Genomic DNA, 23,179 nt, shown 5'->3' with positions numbered 1-23,179 from the left:
AGCGGCTGCAAAAAGAAAGAGCTTGTTCCAAATAACTGCCTTTGCCGAGTCCAGCTCAGCAGGCTCGAAAAGAACTAGAATTTCTCATGGACGCAGTACCAAGTCGATTTGAGTGCTCAGCAGCGCGTGTCTTAAACTTTCCTGGTGAAGAACGTACAGTTCGCCGTGGACGATTGTAATGCAAGGCCTACAGTCAAGTGCTATCAGAAAAGAAGAATATATTGTGGCAAACCATTTGTCACCGCGCAACCTCAGGACAAGAAGACAGCATAAGCAGAGGATGTAGAGCGGCAAAGAAACTTCTGACCACGTGTTTTCAGGATTTCCGCAAATGGGAGGGATCTCGATCTGAGACCGTCTCCTGGGAACTGGCCTCACGTGAGCTGTTTCAGATGAAGACATTTTCCACAGAGTGGAAGCAGTGACAGCTTGTCTGCAGGCAGGAATACAACTTCCCCGATATGCTTCCAGCATCCAAATGATCACCAGCAATAATGGCTTCACCTCTCACTACATGGATAAGGCAAGGGAAAAGATTTGATACACCCACTATTCAGCCACAGCCCTGCATCAAAGTTGCAATGGGGAGCAGCCAATGGAGACGCGATCATGTCTTATAGTGCTAAGAAGTGGTGGAGCTCGTGAGAGATATTGTAGCAGCTTCAGAGGCAGATCGACTAAATGCATCCTTTCCTGGAAGTTTGACAATGTGCAGCCTTTCTTCCTTTTTTGTTCCAAACAAAGAGCATTATAGCCCTTGTCGAAGCATTATAATCAGCATTACAAGGTAGTTTTGGAGCATTATGATTAGGGCTCAAACGGTTAGTCCGATTAACCGGTTGCAGACCGGGTACGAAGAATTAACGGTTAACCGATAATGATAACGGTTACGCAGTAACTTTTCAGTCAATTTTTCAAGTATCAGGTCGTTGCAAAGTATGCACTTTCGCAGGCTGTCCCACGCGTACGCAATTTCTGGGCTGTCAACTCGGTCATATCTGGTCTCTTCGTGTGAGAGTATGTATGAGTGAGCATGCAAGAGAATGTACATGTGTGCGTTGTACTGAATAGGGTGCATTTTTTGAATGAGTATAGTCAAATATACGGTTAAAAAAGAGTCCGCAGGATTGCCGTGGCTTATAGGTTATAACCGTTAAACCGACCGTTAGCTTAGCAGTTAACCGTTAGGGGTAAAACCGTGACCGTTTGAGCCCTAATTATGATTAGCATTATACGAACATTTTCGGAGCATTATCCGCTGGACCCTACGAGGCGTGTGTGGATATTCATGACTGTGTACGCATACTTGCCAACCATACCGGTTTTCCGTCACTATTGTAGTGTCATGTGACTAGATGCATAAAGCCCATGCATACATGCATTCCGATATCATTCCCATCATCATGATCCACTTACATGATCTAGCATTCCATTCCTCCTTCCCACTTTAGCCCGTATGTATATATCTAGTAGATTGCATGTGTTCTAGGTCTTTTGTCTTATCGTAGTACAACAGTTAGAACTAAGGTCTTGGCTCTCTGGTTGGTCTGGTTAGACTAAAGTACGAAACACTACATGGTGGCAGCGGTCCAGAAGCCATGTCTTCTTCGGACCCCAGCTCAGTTCAACCCGCTTCCCGCGGATCTTCCCCCGCCGGTGGCGGAGGCAGCAATGGTGGTTCAGGTAGCTCCTCCGGCGGAGTGCCTTCTACGTCTTCTTCCGCGCCCGAGCCCGCCCAGGTTTCTCTTCCGGGGATGGTTCACCTCTCACAGGTGTCCCCTCCATCATCGTTCAATTTCCAGGCTGCAGATCAGTGGGACCGCTGGCTGCGTCGTTTTAACCGCTATCGTCAGGCGTCTGGTCTTCACACCCAACCGGAGTCGGTCCAGGTGAACTCCCTCCTCTACACGATGGGCGAGCAAGCTGACGACCTACTGGACAGCTTTCACCTACCTGAGGATGACGTGAGTAAATTTACCACAGTCACTGAGCGTTTCACTGCCCACTTCGGCAAAAAGAGAAATTATGTGTACGAACGTGCATGTTTCCATCAGCGCACCCAACAGCCCACGGAGTCACTAGATGCATTCGTAAATGATCTCTACCGCTTGGCAGATAGGTGCAACTTCAAGGCCATGCACGATGAGATGCTCCGGGACCGGTTGATCGCAGGGTTAGCAGATGCACGTCTTTCTGAACGCCTGCAAATGGATTCGGATATGACGCTGGAAAAGGCGCTGGCTCACGCTCGCCAAAGCGCTGCCATCAAGGAGCAACAAATGACGGTACGTGCAGCAGCTGATCAGTCGTTGTTTGCTGTCCGCCAGGATCAGGGGCGGCTGCGTTCTAGTCGCGATCGTCCTCCGCTGCGTGATGCTCCCAGCTCCTCGCGCCACTCGACTCCATCATCTGATTCTTGTCCTTGGTGCGGATACGAGTCACATCCCCGCGCACGATGTCCTGCAAGTCGTGTAACCTGCAAATGGTGTGGCAAGACAGGCCACTTTCAACGAGTGTGCCGCTCTTCGCCACCATCTGGTTCCTCCGGTTCTTCTGCACGACAGGGCACTCATCAGTCCCCGCGGGGCACATGTGTCCATTCTCTCTCCAGCCACAGTGATTCCTCTAGCTCGGCAGTGAGTTCTGCTGACGCATTTCTGGGCACCCTGACCCACGGCACAGGCTGGAATCTCCCTATGCTTCTGCACGGCAAGGCCATAACTATGAAGGTCGACACGGGTGCAGATGTCACTGCTATACCAGCTACAGTGTTCACGTCCCTGGACTTGCCTATCTCGCTGGCCCCATCGAACCGTACTCTCCGGGGCCCAGACAACACAAGCCTCAATGTTTGTGGCCGGTTTACAGCTGACCTGCGCACAGCTCACTCATCTCAGTCTCACTCCGTGCCCACCCAGGTGTACGTGGTCTGCGACCTCAAGCTTCCACTGCTCGGACGTCCAGCCATTGAGGCACTCGGCATCCTACCTGCTCCTGCTAACGTCCTGGAGACCACCTCTACCTCTAGTGACTCAGCTCCAGACTCTCGCTCTCCTGTTGCCGCTGAGTTTCCTGACCTGTTCTCAGGCCTAGGTACCTTCGGTCCTCTCCACACCATTCAACTTCGCGATGAGGCTCCTCCATACTCGCTCTCCACTCCTCGGCGAGTTGCTCTGCCCATGGAATCGAAGGTTATTGAAGCCCTCCGTCGCATGGAAGACGCTGGCGTCATTCGCCCAGTGTCCGAACCGACCGATTGGTGTGCCGGCATGGTCGTTGTTCCAAAACCAAACGGCAGCGTGCGCATCTGCAGTGACTTCACACGGCTCAACAAAGCCGTCAAGCGCGAACGGCACATTCTCCCTACCACGGACCATCTCCTCGCTCGCCTCGGTGATGCCAAGGTATTCTCCAAGCTGGACGCTAACAGCGGGTTTCACCAAATTCCGTTGGCGCCGGAGTCGCAGCTACTAACCACCTTCATCACGCCCATCGGCAGATTCTGCTACACGCGGCTCCCCTTTGGCATCTCCTCGGCACCTGAGTATTTTCAGAAACAGATGTCAGATCTGCTCAGCGACCTCCCTGGCAACATCTGCATGATGGACGACGTCCTCACATTCGGCTCCACCCTCGAGGAGGAGGTCGACAACCTTCGACCAGCTCTGGCTCGTCTTCAATCCGCCGGTGTCACGCTCAACAGCGAGAAGTGTCAATTTCATGCCACCTCGATCAAGTTCCTTGGCCACGTGATTGATGGCTGTGGCATCCGTCCAGATCCAGACAAGATCCACGCGATCCAGGAGCTCTCTCCCTGCTCCGATGTCCATTCCGTCCGCCGTCTGCTGGGCATGGCCAACCACCTAGGCAAGTTCATTCCGGACTTGGCCTCCATCACGCAACCTCTCAGGTCTCTCCTCGTCAAAGGCACCCCGTGGCAGTGGGGTGCTGAGCAGTGTGCCGCGTTCGACCGCATCAAGACGTCACTGAGTAACGAGCCCGTCCTGGCCAAGTACTCTCCCAACTACCACACCACAGTATCTGCTGATGCATCTTCCTTTGGCCTGGGTGCAGTGCTTCTACAACGCCAGCCCGACGCGTCCGTCCGTCCTGTAGCCTATTTGTCTCGCTCTCTCACACCAGCGGAAACGCGCTATTCGCAAATCGAGAAGGAGGCTCTGGCTGCAACGTGGGCCTGCGACCGGCTCTCACACTACCTCCTCGGCATGCCATTCACCATTGAGACGGATCACAAGCCACTCATCCCTCTGCTCGGTACCCGTGCTCTTGACGACCTCCCTCCGCGGGTCCTCCGGTTTCGTCTACGGCTACTTCGATTCGATTACAGTATTATCCACACTCCTGGCAAACAACTCGCAATTGCCGACGCTCTGTCTCGAGCTCCTCTGCGCAGCACAGATGCCGACGCTACTGCCACACTGGAGGCTGAGACCGCTGCTATGGTGTCGTACGTCACTGAGGCTCTGCCTGCCACTGCGCAACGCCTGGAAGAGGTTTCAGCATGGCAAAGCGACGACGATAGCTGTGCTCACATCATCGAGTACCTGCAGCACGGCTGGCCTGCTCCTAGCGATGCTCCTCCCGTAGTGCAGTTTCTTATAGAGCACAGCGCACATTTCAGCCTCACGGACGACGGCTTGATTCTGTATGATCAGCGTCTCTACATACCTCCCGCTCACCAGCAAGAAATCCTGGCTCGCCTTCACCAGGGTCATCAAGGCATCACCAAGTGCCGACGCCTGGCCCGCACTTCCGTATGGTGGCCATCGCTCTCGTCGGACATAGCTACTCTTGTCCAAACATGTGAAGAATGCAGTCGACACCGCTCTCAGCCACCCGAGCCTCTTCTCTCAACTCCACTCCCAGAGTTTCCTTGGCAACATCTGGCCGCAGACTTCTTCACCATCGACGGTCGCAACCACCTCCTCGTCATCGACTACTACTCTCGGTTCATCGAGGTCCTTGACATGCCCTCGCTCTCCACAGCTCGTACAGTCAGCCATTTCAAGTCACTGTTCGCTCGCCATGGCATCCCTGACTCTCTAACGACCGACAACGGACCGCAATTCACCAGTGCTGAATTTGCCCAGTTTGCATCCACCTATGGCTTCCGCCACGTCACCAGTAGCCCTCTCTATCCGCAAGCCAATGGCATGGCCGAGCGTGCTGTTCGCACGGTCAAGAGTCTGTTCCGTCAGGGCACTGATTGGCACCTCGCACTACTCGCGTACCGCAACACTCCCTTGGAGAATGGTAAGAGTCCAGCCCAGCTTCTGATGAACCGCCAGCTACAGTCACTCTTACCTCTCTCTCCAACACAGCGACAGTCGCATCCAGTCGATCAGAGCGACCTGCGTGCCGCGGATCAGCGCTTAAAGGATCGCCAAAGCACCAACCATGCCAGTCGCCATGCAGCCCGGACACTGCCGTCTCTGTGTCCCCAACAGCCTGTGTATCTACCTGATCGTGAAGAGTCTGGCCACGTGATGAGCCAACCAGCCTTGCGCTCCTACATCGTAGCAACCCCATCGGGCCAGTTCAGACGCAACCGGCGGCACATTGTCCCAATGCCAACGCCGCAACAGTTGCCGCCTGCTGGTCACTCTGCCGCTACTACCGATCCTGATCCCCCAGCCAGTCAACCTTCTACTCCGCCGTGTTCTGCAGTTCCCAACTTGCCATCGACCCCTCCAGCTCAAGACCAGCCTGATTAGTATGTCACGGCTCGCGGCCGTGTCGTTCACGCTCCCGATCGCTTCTAACTTTGGTCTCTCCAAACAACATACTCCACTCTTCTGTCTCTCCCTCTCTTGCTCGTTCTCTTTTCTAATGGCTTGCATGTGCCTGTGTGTCCTCTGTACACCCTTAGGTCTTTTCTTTGTAAGAGGAGAGGATATACATGTACAATGCACTATACTAGAATACTCCCTCGGACAGACTAGTGCTTTCAGAACTCTGTAATGGATCCCTTCTGCAACGGTCTTATTGTTTTCATTTTCAAAGTCGTCCAGTTAGGTATCTTCTCCATCTTCTTAATCTACTGCCATATTTGCTCTTACGACCTCAAAGAAAGGGAGGTGTAGTGTCATGTGACTAGATGCATAAAGCCCATGCATACATGCATTCCGATATCATTCCCATCATCATGATCCACTTACATGATCTAGCATTCCATTCCTCCTTCCCACTTTAGCCCGTATGTATATATCTAGTAGATTGCATGTGTTCTAGGTCTTTGTCTTATCGTAGTACAACAGTTAGAACTAAGGTCTTGGCTCTCTGGTTGGTCTGGTTAGACTAAAGTACGAAACACTACAACTATCGGCATACCGGGGCTTTTTGACTTTGATCGAAAACTACCGGTATAGGGCTTGAAAGTGCTACGTCACAGCATAGCAACAATTTCAAAAATTCAAAAACTGGATCCACCTGGATCCAAGCACATTTCAAGCGGTCTTACCCACAGCATGGTGATGTAGCCAGTGAAACTGACTGATTTGGCTACTGGGGGCGGGGTTACAACTGGTGGCGAAATAAAAGTCACACCTGCATGCGACATGAGTGGGTTGCTATGCACCCACATACTTAGGCAATAGCAAACCTACCTGTGAAGTCGGGAGTCCCCCAGGGATCTATACTGGGGCCTCTACTATTCTTGTTGTATATAAACGATCTACCTGACTGTATAGATGGTTTGTCACTATTTGCTGATGACACAGCCCTCATTCAGTTTGACGCTGACATTGCAAACCTGTGTACGAAGCTTCAGACTGGAATCAATGTTGTTCATGAATGGATGTTGTCATGGCGTCTGAAACCCAATATCTTGAAAACAGAAATAGTCTTTCTCCCTCAAATAGACCACCCTCCTACATTTACCCTTCCCGGACTTGATTCGGCTATTAATATTACTATTGTAGATACGCACAGGCATTTGGGTGTTGTATTTGACTCGCAATTGTCCTGGAATTCTCACGTAGATTTTGTATGCAACAAAGTTAGCAAATCTGTAGGTTGCCTGATGTCTCACTGCTCCCACTTGTCTCCCGAATGTATTCGTCTCTTTTATAAATGCTACCTCCTTCCTATCTTTCTGTACGGCGCCACTGCTTGGCATTCCCTGCTTAGTAAATCTGCTGTACAGACACTAGAAATACATCACAAACGTGTGTTGAAAATTATTTTTCGTAAACCCACTCTTTTCCCCTCTACTGATCTATATAGTTTGGCCTCCACCAGCCCCATCTCTATCCTGTCGCAGAGACAGTCATGCGTTCTGGTCCATCGTATTAAACTGAACATTGTCCCTGAACATCTCACCAAGTATAATTGGTTTACTTTCGCACGGGACACTCGCAATGGCATAGTACTTCCCAGAGCTTTGTCAACTATGTTTACCAAATCTCCTTTCTTCTCTGCATACTCGTATTGGCTCAAGCTGCCCATGGAAATGAAGACAATATCCAATATTAGACAGTTCATAGACCATGTTAAATGTCATGCCACGTTGTAGGCTCGCTCGCCTCTTTTGCTAGCTTATCTCGCCGCTCTCCGCCATGGTCAACATAGTGATACATTTCACCCCCTGATGCATTATTTTCTTCCGATTATCATCTTCTTTCCTTCATTCTTTCTTCTTCTTTTTTCTTCTCTTGCCATGGCTGGCTAACGCCCCCTCCTTTGCATTGGCTTCTGCCATTGGACGGTGAAACAATAATAAAGTCACACCTTAGTGGATCCAAAAATAGAAATCTGATGTCAACTTACTACTCCCTGGCCGTTTTGACGTCATCACTTTCAAGCCCTATTGGCACTGAACCATGAGTGTTCATAAAAAAAGGTTGTTTTGTGGTGTGACAAGGGCACATGCGGCCCTGCATTTCACAGAATCACACATGTAGGGGCGATCTGACAATAAAGAAACTCAAGTTTTAGTCCCCAAATGAGCAATGGGTTAGAAATGAATAAAAAGAAAGAAAAAAATTGCCACAAAATACGCAAAAATAATCAAAAATTGCCCAAAAAAGAGAAAATGGCCGAAATTGGCGAAAACCGGGAAAATATGGGAAATGAGAGAAAATTAAGGGAAACTGGGTGTGTGACTTGCTTTGGCTGGGTTGGCAAGTATGTGTACGTAGTCGTCATAGGCAACACTGTGTCAACCTCACCCTGCGAATAATCAGCCCATCTCCCCCGCAGCTCCATCTCTCCTTCCATCATGACCGAACATCAACTATGCCTAAATTGTAAAATAATTAGAGTAATATCCACTAGATCAAGACCATACTGTCCATACACCGGTATTGATATTTGCAATGGGAGTTGTAAGATTATAGTCTGCACAGACATGGCTGCTAACTTCCAAAAGTCATGACTTCGTATCATGCGTAACATGTACCGGTATGCAGCGTTTTGTGGACTACTCGTCGATATCTCCACAACGAGATACCTGACAAAGACTGATTCACTCGCATCTTCTGCTACATGTGCTGTATCAGCGTGAGAAAGAAATGTTCGAGCGTTTAAATAATGGTCTTGCAACGCGCAGCCTTGTATCACGCACTCTTAAGTTGCCCATGCTCAGAACTGCCTTTGCCCGTCATGGCGCTTCCTTCCAATGTGCTAAGCTGTGGAATGATTTGCACCCTCTAGCTCGCTGTGTGGATAACTCCGCCCGTTTTAAGAAACTGTTACCCCAATGCCTTGCTTTTTCACGCTAGTAATTATGACTTTCAGCTATGCAAAATGCGAACATGATCACCTATCCAATACCGGTAGTCCATATTAATTATTCATATCTTTTTGCATCTTTCCCTCGAGTAGGTCTATTGTTATTAGGCAATTGTCTGTTATAGTCACCACTATAAATAAAAATCCAATCCAATCCAATCCAAAAGAAGAAGGCGATTTCGAGCGTACAACAGTGCATTGTCATGATTTCTACCCAGCTTTTCACTGAAAACACTACCTCCAGCAATACGTCTTTGTCTTTCGCTGTCTGCATGGTTTATCTAGCCCACTTCTCAGCCTCCTATTCACTCCCCGCTGCACTGGCCCACATTCTGCTGCCACAACTCGGGGCCAAGCTACAGCTGCTCTTGTCTTGCCTGCCTGCCACTCCCGGTATGGTTTCCATTCCATTGCGTATCTTGGTGCCGACAGGTGGAATGCGCTGCCTCCATCTTGTCGCCTGGCCGAGTCGCCTGCTTTGTTTCGCGCTCACACAAAGTCTCATTTAGGGTTCCCAGTAAAAAGGCAACATTGCCTGTTGGGAAATCCCTAACAAAATAAGAAAAAATAATAATAATAATAATAATAACCTCCGAATCCTCTACCCTGCAGCTTACCAGCACTTATCAGGTGCATTGTACACAATTTTTTTAGCCTACATACTAGAACTGTAGTAAAATCATGTAGTTGTGCTCCTCCCTCCGAAAGGATGCCAAATTTTCAACCACCAAATTATGCCAATAATTATGCTGGCATAATCCGCCGGAGCCTACTGTGCGTGCAGTACGGTAAAGGACACAAGTTTGGACCACGGGAAGAGAGTGCATGCTTGTGCCTAGTTTTTTTTAGTTTTTTTTTTTACAGAATGCACAACTGGAGGGACGTCAGGCGTGGCGGAGACTGCAACACAGTTGGGGGCAAGTTGTTCCACTCGTCAATGATGCTGTAGGGGAAGCAGCGTCGCACGTAATCAGGAGAGGAAGCCAGGAGAACATTCTGTAGCTGAGACTCGTGGCGCACCGAGTGGTCGGACCGAGTTCGAGGACATGTTGGTGGAGGAAGCCGTGGTGGGACCAGCGACGTTAGGTGCGGTGGCCCTGCCAGACACATCAGTTTGTACATAATAGCTGAGGGCGGCGACCAATCTCCTTGCTGCCAAACTCTGGAGGAGGACATCAGGGCCAAGAATGTTTATGTGGAGGGCGCGTCTCTGTACTCGATCGAGAAGGCGCAGATGGCTTGAAGCTGCTCCCATCCATACCAATGGCGCATACTCTAGGACTGGCCTCACAAAACCTCTGTAGACGGTTCGTTTACCAGCACCATCGAGTACGCGAGCAGCTTTGCGCAGGAAGCCCAAGCGAGAATTCGCCTTGAGTGCTGTGCTGTGGAGGTGGGTCTTGAAGGAGAGGCCCGAGTCAAATGTGATGCCGAGGAGGTTTACCTCCGATAGCTCAGACACAGTGTGATCTCCAAACGTGAGGTCCATGATAGGCCACCTGTGCCGCTGATGGGCTACCGTCATGAGCGGTGACTTTGTGGGCTCAAAACCTGATCCGCCACTTCTTGTCCCAGTCATGGAGCGCATCCAGGGTGGCTTGTAAGCTTTTGTTACTGTTTGGGAGCAGTTCCGGTGATTCAATACAGGCGTAGATCGTTGTAGCATCGGCGAAGGTGGCCAGTGAACATCCAGGAGCTAGGCACTGCTCCGCATCGTTTACATAGATGAGGAACAGAGTTGGCCCTAGTATGCTCCCCTGGGGTACTCCCGACTCTATAGGGTAGGGGGGACGAACTCTGGCTATTCACAACAGCATGTAGCTTCCTGAGGGACAAAATAATCTGTCAGCCAGGTCAGGGCTCTGCCACGGATGCCGAGTGTCTGCAGCTTGTAGGTGACTCCGATGTGTGAAACCGTGTCGAAGGCGCCTGCGATATCTACCGCAAGAACCATCGAGCATCCTCCACTTCCAGTGATGAGAGTCCACTCATGATTCAAAGCAGTGAGGAGGTCGGCTGTTCCTACGCCTCGTCTGAAGCCAAATTGGCGTGCAGAGAGGAGGTGGTGGCGCTCAAGGTAGTTTACTAGCTGGTGATTAATGATTCCTTCCATGACCTTGGAGCAAATGGACAAGAGGGATACCGGGCGATAGTTTGCTGGCAGGGAGCGAGAGGCCTTCTTGTACACTGGTACCACATTCGCTGTTTTCCAAGCCGCTGGCTGGACACCGGACCGAAAACAAAGCGAGAAGAGAGTTGACAGGGGACGTGCTAATTCATGGCAGCATTCCTTTTAAAAGGACACGAGCTGGAATTTGGTCGGGGCCCGTAGCCTTCCCTGGGTCGAGTCTGGACAGGTGTTTACGGACAATGGGAACCCTGAAGTGCACGTCCATGAGCTGATATGGTGTAGGTGGAATATGGTCTGGAATATTTATATTTATTACAACATCTCAAGACTCGGTGGAAACACCGGCCAATGTTAAGAGAGTGGGTGATTGCCAACCACGGCGATACATAAAAGTAAGGGGAGGGAAAAAGAAAAGAGTAGCAAAATGAACAGCAACAACAACTCCGTAAAGAAAGATAATGTCAAATTAAAACAGTGGGACTCAAGTCGTCACCACCAAGGCTGCGCTTCTGCGAGAAATACATGTAGGTACCGAAGCACTCAGCCTTGGAGAGCGGGCTGTGGGATGTTCACGCTGGTTGGAATCAACAAGCGTAGGAATGTCAGAGTGTCGTTCCTTCCCGGCGGCGGCTGTAATGGTACTCCACCACTGCTTGTGCCGCAAGTTGCCTGTTCGAAGCTTCTGCTAGAGGTGTTCCTCCCAGGAAAATTGGGCTTGCTGCAGAGTTGACACAGCATTGGTAACTGCCTGGACATAGACTGCTTTCAGTGTCTCGCTGGCTTTTGAGCGGCTCCACCTCTTCCACGCTGAATGCTTGTGTGCGATCGCACTACTACATTCCGGCGTCCACCACCTGGGATCAGAAGCCCTGGTCACAATTTCCTTGTGAGGAATAAACCGGTGCATACCATCATGTACTCTAGACGATATACTAGCCCATGCGGTGTTAGGATCATCGCTGGCAGTGGACTGGTCATAGCTAGCCAGTCTGTGGAGCGGTAACACTCTCTGAGCCTTTGCCAGTCAGCCTTCCTGTAGCGCCACACAGTCCTGGATGACGATTCCTCACACTGGGGGAGCACACTCTGACTGGAAAAGTCCGCGGTGATCGTAGAGTGATCCGATCAGCCAAGAGATTTTCCTACTGTGGATGAGGTTGTTCCAGGCAGATCGGAGAGAACAAGGTCGAGGATGGCGGTTCCACGCGTAGGCTCAGTGACGAGCTGGTCAAGGCCGTAGATCTACGCTGCACATAAAGTTTCCAATGCGTCGCCTGCTGGGGTAGACCTGTTGCTGTTGAGCCAGGCGGTGCTGTGCACATTGAAATCCCCAGTGATCAGCAAGTAGTCTCGGAGATGCCGTGGACACCAGTACGTCGTGCAAACCTACCTGGTTGACACAGTAACACTAGCGACCGCGATGAGGATGATGAATGACGATGACGGCACCAACAGTCTCTGATCTGAAAATTTAATGGAAGAGATTCTAGCAGTTTTTAAAGTGAGGAGCGAATATGGGCGTGCGTTTCGCAGTCGGAAGTCTTCTGACCACAGGACAAGCGATCAGCTCCATGGCCGGTGACGTCCTTCACCATGGCCAGACCGGCAGCTCGATACAATCCGACACATTCCTCGCCTAGAAGAGGGCAGAGCTTACTGAGCATGAATGCTTCTACAAGCTCACAGGCCTCATAATATCAGCTCCATCGTATGAGCCCACAGTGACGTCGAAAAATCCATCCTTCTCCTTCTTTACCCACGCGCGCTTGTCCTTTGAACAGCGATTTACGGCAGTGCAATATTATGTCTGTTTCTTTTTGGGATATTGGGGCAAACGACTTGGCGTAGTCGAGAGCTTGCAGCAGGAGGTCTTCCGTAATAGACGGATAAAGTCGACAATGTCGAACACGATGAATGTTAATCTTTACTAAGCTCTCGACAGCCTTGAACTAGGTACCGGCGGATTATGCTCGAAAAGGTGGCAGATTCTGCTCGAAAAGCAGTGAAATTGGCAGAACCATACAAACCTTGTGGCGGGCAATTCCTCGAATTCTGCTCCATTTCTTTATCCACATACCAAACATGCATGAAACTTACCAGAAAAAGTACCGAATTCTGCTCCATTTCTTTATCCACATACCAACCATGCATGAAACTTACCAGAAAAAGTACCGAATTCTGCTCCATTTCTTTATCCACATACCAAACATGCATGAAACTTACCAGAAAAAGTACCGAATTCTGCCAATTTTTCTGCCGGCATTATCCGCACATGCCTAATAATTAAACCATGCTACTCAGTATCCATATCCAGGTGTTTTCATACATGTACCTGACGAAACTACAACTTGATGCTATTCATGAGTTGAGGGAGTTGAAAAGCGGAGAAGTATGAAGAAAAAATGGCTGTTACCATCCGTACTTTAAAAACCAGAGACAATCGCTATAGGCCAGTATTGCTGTTACCAGGGATACCACTGGATTTTGGTGTAGTGGCCATATCCAAGCAGAGACCGCACTACATTTTCTTCAGAATCTAAACTCACGTTTCCTGTGACACTTCACAGGTTTATGGCGGAACGCAGCCCTCAATGTACCCACAGACTCACAAACTACTTGATCATTTTCTTGTTTTTTTGTGTGACTGTTTAGTGTTACTTACTGCGTATGTACTGTACACCATAAATATTATGATAAGTCATTGCCTTACCTTCACTTCACTTCACTTCACTTCACAGGCTTCAGGCTTCAGTGAACTCCACCAGTCTACAACGCGATCTCAGCCGAGCCACTCCCCTTTTTAAAATTCTTTATTTCCACGATGGCCCATGGCCAATAAGGAAGATAAAAATTATGATTCAAATCAGTCCAGAATCATATAAAATCAGTCTAGCAAGTAAGGAAACCAACACATTGCAGGGGGGGGGGTGGCGTTATGATGGGGTACAGTGTGAGCTACTACAGGAGCATATGGATGATAGAATGAGGCTAGCCGCCATTGATTTAAAAGCATGCTTGCTATTTGTTTCACGCAGGTCGGGGGGGGGGGGGTAGTTGGTTGAAATTGTGAAGGGACAGGTTGATGGGTGAGTTGGTGTGTCGGTATGTGTGTGATGTTCTCAATGTGTATGTTCTCATATGTCGTAGTGCATATGGCTGCTCTGTAATTGATCGTGCAAGGTGAGGCTGTTGCAGGTGAACCCACACAGCGGCACGCCATAGTGAGGCCTACACTTAGACACATCTCTTAATTTTAAGACAAGTAAGACAACTACTTTTATGTTTATGTATCTATGTCATTCGGATCTTCCCAAGTTGTACATTGTACTGTTGAGGTACCGAATTCAAATAAATCAATACCATACCATACCAACTACACCGTATTACTTGTCAGACTCTCCAGACACGGTTGTTTTCAGTGCGCCGACAAAGCTCAACAGTGGAGCCAGTAGACAACGAATTTGAGGTACAGTACTTGAATACGTAAAAAGTTTCCTCGGAGACAAAAAATGCTAGAACATTCACGTGTAACTAACTTACTTCAGGCTCTTCGCCGGCAACATGTTGAACATTTTGCACAAGTATACGCTGTTAGCTTTTCGTCGGATGGAATACAGAAAAAAGAAAAGTAACAAGAACAGTGGATTTAAAAGTACAGCAGAGAAGTGATAGAACAAAATAATAAATTCTACTACTACTACTACTAGAACCGGCAGCGCAGCGAAGACTTCGGAAGAGTAGCCAAAGACAACAACGATAACTGAATGGCTGGCATTGAAAGAACGACAAGAAGGTGCAAGTGTGAAACAGCCTAGCAAGCGTGAAACGTGGTGCGCCAACGACAGAACCAATGTTGACGACCAGCCTACCTCAGCGCGCATCTGGTTGTACCGGCTAGGAAGGCATGGAAGCATACATGCACGTGTGAGAAACTATCAAGAATATTGCTCGTGTAGAGCCTGAATAGAGGTAACTAACTTTGTATTAAAGGGGAAGTTAAGGCAAAAATTAAAATTTCACCAGTTGTAGTCTTCGGGGTGCTGAGTCGAATGGTCTTGGTCCGAGAAAGCTGAGACGCTCCCTTCCTACTTGAATCCCAATCGAACTCGCGCACTTCCACCGAAACTGGGTGACTGCGCCCTACTAGATGGGGATTTGTATGCAAAATGTCACTAAAAGCGCCATTTCGTTCTTATAAAAGCACGGATGACCGCGATTGGCCCATATGTTGTAGTCTTTTGGACGCTGAGTCGACTGGCTTTGGTCCGAAAAGGCTGCGATGCAGCGTTCCTCCTTTATTCCCAATCGAACATGGTTGAACAAGCGGTCACGTGCTCCTGGGTGCCCAAATCACCTGGTCACCGCGCCAGCAGGCGACAACTAACTTTCACACCAAGGTTCAACTCGAGTTCAACTCGAGTGACAGGACTGCACCCAAAAAAGGTCAAACAGGCTAGTAAGTTGTACCCTGCAGGCACGGTGACCAGCTGACTGGTGTACGCAGGAGCACGTGACCGCTTGTTCAACCATGTTCGACTGGGAATAAAGGAGGAGCGCTGCATCGCAGCCTTTTCGGACCAAAACCAGTCGACTCAGCGTCCAAAAGACTACAACATATGGGCCAATCGCGGTCATCCGTGCTTTTATAAGAACGAAATGGCGCTTTTAGTGACATTTTGCATACAAATCCCCATCTAGTAGGGCGCAGTCACCCAGTTTCGGTGGAAGTGCGCGAGTTCGATTGGGATTCAAGTAGGAAGGGAGCGTCTCAGCTTCCTCGGACCAAGACCATTCGACTCAGCACCCCGAAGACTACAACTGGTGAAATTTTAATTTTTGCCTTAACTTCCCCTTTAAACGAAAGATGTTGCGACATCGGCGGTGATTTATAGTGAAGAAAGTGTCTGCTCCGAACGTCGGAGCTCGCGCTTCCTGCCGACTGACTTGACACTTGACTGACTCACGGCTGCGTCTGGTGCACACGAGAAGCCCGTCGAACCTTCCACTGGGCAAGCCTGCAAGAAAGCACCACTCCCTTCTCACCCCAAGTATCGACCAAGTAGCATAAAGAAGCATGAGGTGTTGCCAAACAGCCAGTTTGGATTCCGACGTGGTAGAGGAACCGCAGATATCTTAACGGCTCTCCAACATGAATGGGTCCACACTATAAGTACTGGCGGTTGTGTCCAGGTCCTCGCCGTGGATATTGCCGGTGCGTTTGACCGGGTATCGCACACAGGAGTGCTGTACAAAGCAAAGCAGGCCGGCGTCGACGGACGCCTGCTTGTATGGCTACAGGACTACCTCACCAACCGAAACATCCGCGTTGTGGTTGGAGGCCAGATGTCAGATGCTCAACCCATCCAGGCTGGTGTCCCCCAAGGCAGCATCCTAGGACCCAGCCTCTTCCTTCTATACACCTGTGACATTGAACAATGTTTAACTCCAGGGACGCAGCTGAGCAGCTTTGCAGACGACACCACACTCTACAGCTTAGTACAGCCAACTGACGATCTCCAACAGTCCACCGCCTCCCTCCAAGGGTCCCTCAACAGTCTTGAGGAGTGGGGCCGCAAGTGGCGTATCTGTTTTGAGCCAGCCAAGACACAGCGCATGACTCTACATCGCAAGCACGTTCCCCCCTGCACTCCACCAGTCACCTTTGGAGGTGAAGCACTCCAGGAGACAGATACCCTGAAGCTGCTGGGAGTCATGCTCGACCCTACTCTCTCCTACAGAGCGCACACTCGCAGTGTTGCACTGCGCGCCTCCCAAAGGCTGGGTTTCCTACGAAAGGCAGCACCCATCCTGGACGACCATGGTCGAGTGACGGTCTACAAGGGATTCGTGCGACCCCTACTTGAATATGCCCCACTGGCCTGGTCGAGCGCAGCCGCAACTAACATGGCCCAGCTGGACAAGGTTCAGCAACGTGCCCTGCATTTCCTGGGACCTGGAACCATCCTCCAAAGTCTTCAGCTTCGTCGGATGGTGGCAGCCCTGTCATACTTGTTCAAGCTGCACTACATTCCAGGGCCTCCCCAGGTAAAGGCCATGCTGCCACCAACCAAGCCCCCTGCCGTAGCTAGCATGTGCACACGGCAAAAACGTCAGACGCACCATGCCTTTCAGCTGAAGTGGACACCCCCTCGCACAGCCCCTGACTACCTCCTGCGATCCTTCCCCTTCTTCGCCATCACACCCTGGAACAACCTGCCTGCGGGCCTCCTGCTTCACGAGCCTCATTCAAGACGCCTCCAAACCTTCAAGGTCAACGTATGTAAGGATCTAATCCGAAAGAGATGGCTGTGGTCCACACAGTACCTGTGACGATGATATTGAGATTTGAGACCCATTTAGTATTTACCTCTCTACTACTACTTGCTTGTTATGATTATTGTTCTCTCTCTTCATTTTCCCTTCTGGTTTAGTCATTACACGTATTTATATTATTTGGTGCAATACTAGCGCCCCTTTCTCGCACCAAATTATTATTTTTGCTACCTGACCATGCAACCCCCCCTTTTTTTCGATGCCAGGTTGCAACGCTAACGCCGAGACCCCTGGTCGGTCGAGTTGCTCCCTGTACATCGGCACGTCGTCCCTACATCCCCTGTGTCTTGTCTTGTGTTTGTCTCCACATGTCTCTTTGTAGGGCTGTGTTCCCAATAAAATAAAAAAATAAAAAAAATAAAAAGTCGCACCGACCTCTTCTTCACAAGAGTTAAAGGGGAAGTGCATCGATTTTTCGAGTAGGGTCCAGAAGAAAGACACGATAAGCCAAACTTGCCAAATCGCCTATGCTCACGTTGCCATAGCGACCAGAGCAGTGATGACGTATGAAAGGCTTAGCTCCTCCACAGAGAAGGTCGATCACTGCATAAATTGGTCATTTTTCAATTGTCTTATTGTATTTACGATGTGAAAGAAGTGCTGTGTTCAATGCTGTTAGTGCCGTGAACTATTTATCGCCCTTCTCATGCATTTCCCTAGGCTGACTGTGCCTAGGAAATGGTTTCCTCCAGGACAAGATGCTTGGAATTCGCCATCTCTCCTGAGACATTTTCAGCAAACTTTCAAACCTACGACATTATTTCATTCGTCAATCTCCACCACCCGTCGTCTCACCTGGCTTCAGAAGATGTTACGAGAGATAGGAGAGTCGCCAGGAAGCATCTCATTCATCTTCAGGAGGTGGAAAGAGCAAACGGCATGGTCCTTGGTTGGGGAAAATGCTGAACGTCTGATTTGTCCCAACCAAGATTTCAGCATTTTGTTCGTCACTATTTTCGCTTGTCTGCTGGTGTCTCCGCACTCCAGCTTTCTCCTGTCGGTGTCACGTCCCAGTACACAACCGAGGGGACTACTAACAAACAGTTCACTGCACTAACAGCATTGAACACAGCCCTTCTTTCACTTCGTGAATACAATGAACCAATTGAAAATGACCAAATTCTGCAGTGATCGACCTTCTCTGTGGTGGAGCTAAGCCTTTCGTACGTCATCACTGCGCTGGTCGCTATGGCAACGTGAGTATACAATTGGCGATTTGGCAAGTTTGGCTTATCGTATGAAAGCGAGAGATATGCCATTCGAACCGATATCAAATTGTCTTTCTTCTGGACCATACTCGAAAAATCGATGCACTTCCCCTTTAACCTAAATGAACCCTGAAAGCCGCAACAAAGGTGGCAGGTACAACATTACACCTTCAAGCAGCCGAGCCAGTTGGCAACAGACCCAACACCATCAGGCCTACATGTATGTGTGCCCACTAACCGAACTAAAGGTAGCTGGCACACACACAACACCCCCCCCCCCCCCTCCACACACACACACACAACACCTCCCGCCCCTCCACACACATCCACACACACAACACCCCCCCCCCCTCCACACACACAACACCCCCCCCCCCCCCTCCACACACACAACACCCCCCCCCCCCCCATCCACACACACAACACCACCCCCCCCCCCTCCACACACACAACACCCCCCCCCCCCCCCCCATCCACACACACAACACCACCCCCCCCCCTCCACACACACAACACCCCCCCCCCCCTCCACACACACAACACCCCCCCCCCCCTCCCTCCACACACACGCAGAGCGCCAACCAGTGCACTTCCGTACAGGTACAAGTAGTTGGAATCATGTACAATGTAACATGGCAAGTGAAGAGGAGAACCCAAGACTGGCTAAGAGCGACGAAAGAAAGCAAGAAGAAGGAAAGTAGTAGTAATATGAAGGAATTCACTGCAGAGGAATAGATACAATAGATACGGTCTGGTACGTGTATCTGCCACATAAACCGGGTATAGATAGGAAAACAAACATCGGGCATTTCAATGAGGCTATTGGGGATAACAGGGGTCTTTCCTATAGCCAAAGCAGTATAATTTTTATCTCCATCATTATCTGACTGGAATATTACCTCGTGCTAAATTCTAGGATGTGTGATGGCATGGAAGAGATTCTTCTTCTATCTTGTCATATGCTAACTGTGACAGTTTACAGTAGAAGTTGAAGTATGGCATGTATTCGTGGGGTTTTCATTTCAAGCAGTTGGCCACGGACTTTGAAGTTTGAACCAACTAAAGCGTTCTTTAGTACGGGCATGAGCAACAGCACCACTCCAGTCTGTGCTGGCTAGCCAGTTGTTGTTCATGCAATGGGGAGGAAGACGGTTCAAAGATCTCCATAAGTCAAGCCGTCAGGTTACGGAGGAGGATGAGGAAGGAAGACAAATACACCTCGACACCTGTCATTCTCGCACAGTGCCACTGCTGATGTTGGTCGGATTAGCACTGCAGCACGGGACATACCAATAGCCGGACGCTATCTGTGACCTGTGAGCTTAGAGCTAGTGTTAAGGTCACGGCATCTTCGGCGGCGGTAATCACCTAGACGATAGTGTCCTGTTTCAGCGTGTCCGGTGAAGGGCTGTGTTGCTGCTGTGCCCTCGCCAGGGGTGCGAATGTGTTGGTTTGGTTGATTTCTGAGAAATCATGACCATCCGATATGTGCGTTGGCTGGCTCACTATCGGCGAGCTCTGGTACTTGGGTGGCGACGGGGAGTTCATTTCTTTGAACGGCGTGAGCGGCGGTGTCCTAGGCGGTGTGCTCGGTGGAGAAGGAGGATCAGGTATAGTTCCGAAGGCCGGCGGTGGTGACTGCTGCCGCTGCTGCTGCTGTGGTGTCTGCATTTGATTAGCAGACGGCTGTCGGGCCAAACTAAAGCTGGTGAAGGTTGTGGGCTGCACAGTACCTAGCTGCTCATCCTGGACGAGGTATTGCACAGCAAACACATACACAGGTATTGCACAGCAAACACATACACAGGTATTGCACAGCAAACACATCCACAGATTCCACACATTCAGAGGTATTGCACAGCAAACACATACACAGATTCCACACATTCTGACATCATAGTGTGAAATATCAAGAATAGAGTGTCTCCCTAAACCGGACATGCCGTATCTGGATATCTTTTCTACAGGGCACAAGAGGTTACGTATTGTGCATCTTATCGTCACGAGGGATACAATAAATAAATTATTGCCCTTGCTCGTGTGCAGTACCAGTTCCGATATCTGCACGAACACCGCCAGCCGTCAGTGCAGATCTCAACCAGTTCTGTTCTGACACATACTAGGGCAGGCCGGTATGCAGTAGATACGGAAAACATGTGCGTGCACATGCACTTGAGCTACTTGGGTGTGTGCTAGCTCATCCAGTCTCTCTCTCACTCACTCCCTCTCTCTCTCTCTCTCTCCCTCTCTCTCTCTCTCTCTCTCTCTCTCTCTCTCTCTCTCTCTCTCTCTCTCTCTCTCTCTCTCGCGCGCGCGCGCTCTTACATGTTCATCCTCCACCATAGCGCTGGCCTTGGACGGTTGCCGGATCGGTGACTTTGCCCAGCTGTTGTCCGACGCAGTACGCTGCAGTGAGAGACTGGCTGAGCTGCCATCGGTGTGCTCCGTAATAGGCGGCTTTTCCCTGCAGATAGGCGCGCGCATACACATGTACAGGCAGAATATGAATACAGAAACTATGCGGCACACACGTGTGCACTCACACAGCCTCCGGCTATCACGGAGATGGTGCTGTAGCACTGCTGATGTGCTCGCGAATGGAGTGCACTGGTGGTAAAGTAACTAACATGCATGTACGCACGTGTAGCTGGGCATTTTCCAAAATTCAAAGACTTGTAGTGCATAATCAGTGTTGCCAAGGACCTCTTAGACATTGCAGCAAGGTTCGCATTGGTGCAGTCAACTCCGGAAGGAGGCTAGTGAGTCCAAAAGCAGCACTTATCAACAAGGGACAAGTCTCTACCAAGGGACACCTCTCTACCAAGGGACACTGGGCTCTCAAAATCACGACACATCCCGGGCCACCACCATAACGTCAAGAAGACCGTGTGACAAGTTCATCTCTGAAATTATCACCGCGGCCTGGCCTGCTCCTGCCACGCCAGTTTCATTGCCCCTGCAGAAGAAGAATGGCGTGCATGCATGCACATGAGCCACGGCTTACCTAACACTCCCTGAGTACCAGCCGGACCCGGACCGCGTGGGCGCAGGAGCGCTGTTATCCACCTGCCACCCATCTGTGGAGCACACCACCAACACAGGGAACAAAACAACACATTATCCACCAGCCATTCCTCAGTGGAGCACACCACAAACACAGGGAACAAACAACACATTATCCACCAGCCATTCATCAGTGGAGCACACCACTAACACAGGGAACAAAACAACACATTATCCACCAGCCATTCCTCAGTGGAGCACACCACAAACACAGGGAACAAACAACACATTATCCACCAGCCATTCCTCAGTGGAGCACACCACCAACACAGGGAACTTAACAACACATCATCCACCAGCCATTCCTCAGTGGAGCACACCACCAACACAGGGAACAAAACAACACATTAGAGAGGTTCCGCATAACGTAATTACGTTAGTAAAAAACGTAGTGGATCTACGGAAAGTCTTACGTAAACTGCATGCGCATCTATGTTCCGCCATACGGAGTTTTAAAATCACGTAGCTGCCCTTGGCAACTCCGAACGCGGCAGTGTACGACCAGATCGACCTGGGGAGAGAGTCATAAATTTGTACCACAATCCACTTACGGACCAGCTACGTTATCAGAGCCCTATCTACGTACTCTACGTAGACAACTTTCCGTAAGTAGAGTGCAAACTCGCGAATTCACGGGTTTTCCCCGCCCACTAACGTAAAGTTGCTCAACTTTACGTAGTGCGGAACCTCTCTATTCATTGCGCGAAATCACGCGACACCTGTACATTTTCGATCTGCGGGATGAAGATGACGACGTCCATGCATCAGGTATCAGGGGGTAGTAAGATACTGGTATATTACTACTCCACGCCTCAAATCGTGCTGTCAAGCGTATGCGGGGGAGTGTAGCACGCCATCCCTTACACTTTCCAGCTCAGGGTTACCCTCGCTACCAATGGACGAAATTTCAGGGTCACAGCTTGCGCAACGGCTTTGTCCTGTGCGAATGGCCACTCGACATACTCAGCACAAATTTTCTATTGCATGCATGCACAAAATGTTCAACTTTCGTATTTTTGGCGACTTTACCACCGTCGTGGAGGCTGGTTGGTGAGGAGCAGGTAGCCATCCCTTGTGGAATCAAACACATGGTTCCACAGTGTGGCTGATTCCGCAAGAGCCAGGTCCATACGAGGAACATTCGCTTTGTCTTTTGCCATCGAAATAAGTCACTTTTCTTGTTCTCAATGTTTTTTACGTTCAACGTTTCTGAGATTTTTGAATTATTCACTTTTCATTCTTTCATACTTTATTTCTTCATGTTCACTGCCTCACTTGCCTTCTGATCTGGAGAATGTGACGGAGGTGACTGTTGGTTACTGCCTGGTATAACGGTTGTCGTGCTGTTGCTGTATTTCCGTCCTGCTCGCGACGTTGTAGATCACAAACAATTTGAAATCACATGAATTGTACTTACCGTCGTGCGTGCGGTATTAGGAAACACTGTGCAGATTAGATCGTCGCAATGTATCTATATGTGTGTCTGGTCATCCTGTGCCACGCAAGAACTCCAACCAGACGCATTCGTCCTCGGCCCTGTTGATCGATTGTCCACTCGTCTTTCCTTGAAGAACGATCGATCAAAAAAAATCGAGCTCGAGGACTTTTTGCAAAAAAACGGCTGAAAAAAGGAAGAAAAAAGGGTGCTCAGAATGAGATTCGAGTACACAACCATGGTCCCAGCAGTTTATGT

The 23,179-nt window shown here is 49.8% G+C and overlaps 2 protein-coding genes across 2 annotated transcripts in view; one reads left to right on the top strand and one right to left on the bottom strand.

Annotated features, from left to right (window-relative positions):
* Positions 1 to 1,598: 1,598 nt before the first annotated feature.
* Positions 1,599 to 5,735, top strand: LOC135821696 (uncharacterized protein K02A2.6-like). The gene has a single exon (XM_065334712.1). It carries the CDS (start codon positions 1,599 to 1,601, stop codon positions 5,733 to 5,735), a length of 4,137 nt encoding a protein of 1,378 aa, XP_065190784.1.
* Positions 5,736 to 19,024: 13,289 nt separating this feature from the next.
* LOC135818055 (receptor-type tyrosine-protein phosphatase S-like) overlaps positions 19,025 to 23,179 on the bottom strand; it is a 31,356-nt gene continuing 27,201 nt past the window's right edge. Inside the window, exons 13-15 of the mRNA XM_065331378.1 lie at positions 21,428 to 21,500; positions 20,749 to 20,887; positions 19,025 to 20,169 (exon numbers count right to left, since the gene is read on the bottom strand). Of these exons, the coding sequence (XP_065187450.1) occupies positions 19,792 to 20,169; positions 20,749 to 20,887; positions 21,428 to 21,500 (590 nt within the window). The 3' untranslated portion in view covers positions 19,025 to 19,791. The remainder of the gene's footprint in view (positions 20,170 to 20,748; positions 20,888 to 21,427; positions 21,501 to 23,179) is intronic.

Source organism: Sycon ciliatum, chromosome 1 (genome assembly GCF_964019385.1).
Source record: "Sycon ciliatum chromosome 1, ocSycCili1.1, whole genome shotgun sequence".
Lineage (NCBI taxonomy): Eukaryota > Metazoa > Porifera > Calcarea > Leucosolenida > Sycettidae > Sycon > Sycon ciliatum.
This window is presented reverse-complemented; position numbering and strand designations above follow the sequence as displayed.

What these genes read in the sequence shown, in the direction of transcription:
- LOC135821696 (XM_065334712.1), top strand. Translation starts at nt 1,599, where the DNA reads ATGTCTTCTTCGGACCCCAGCTCAGTTCAACCCGCTTCCCGCGGATCT.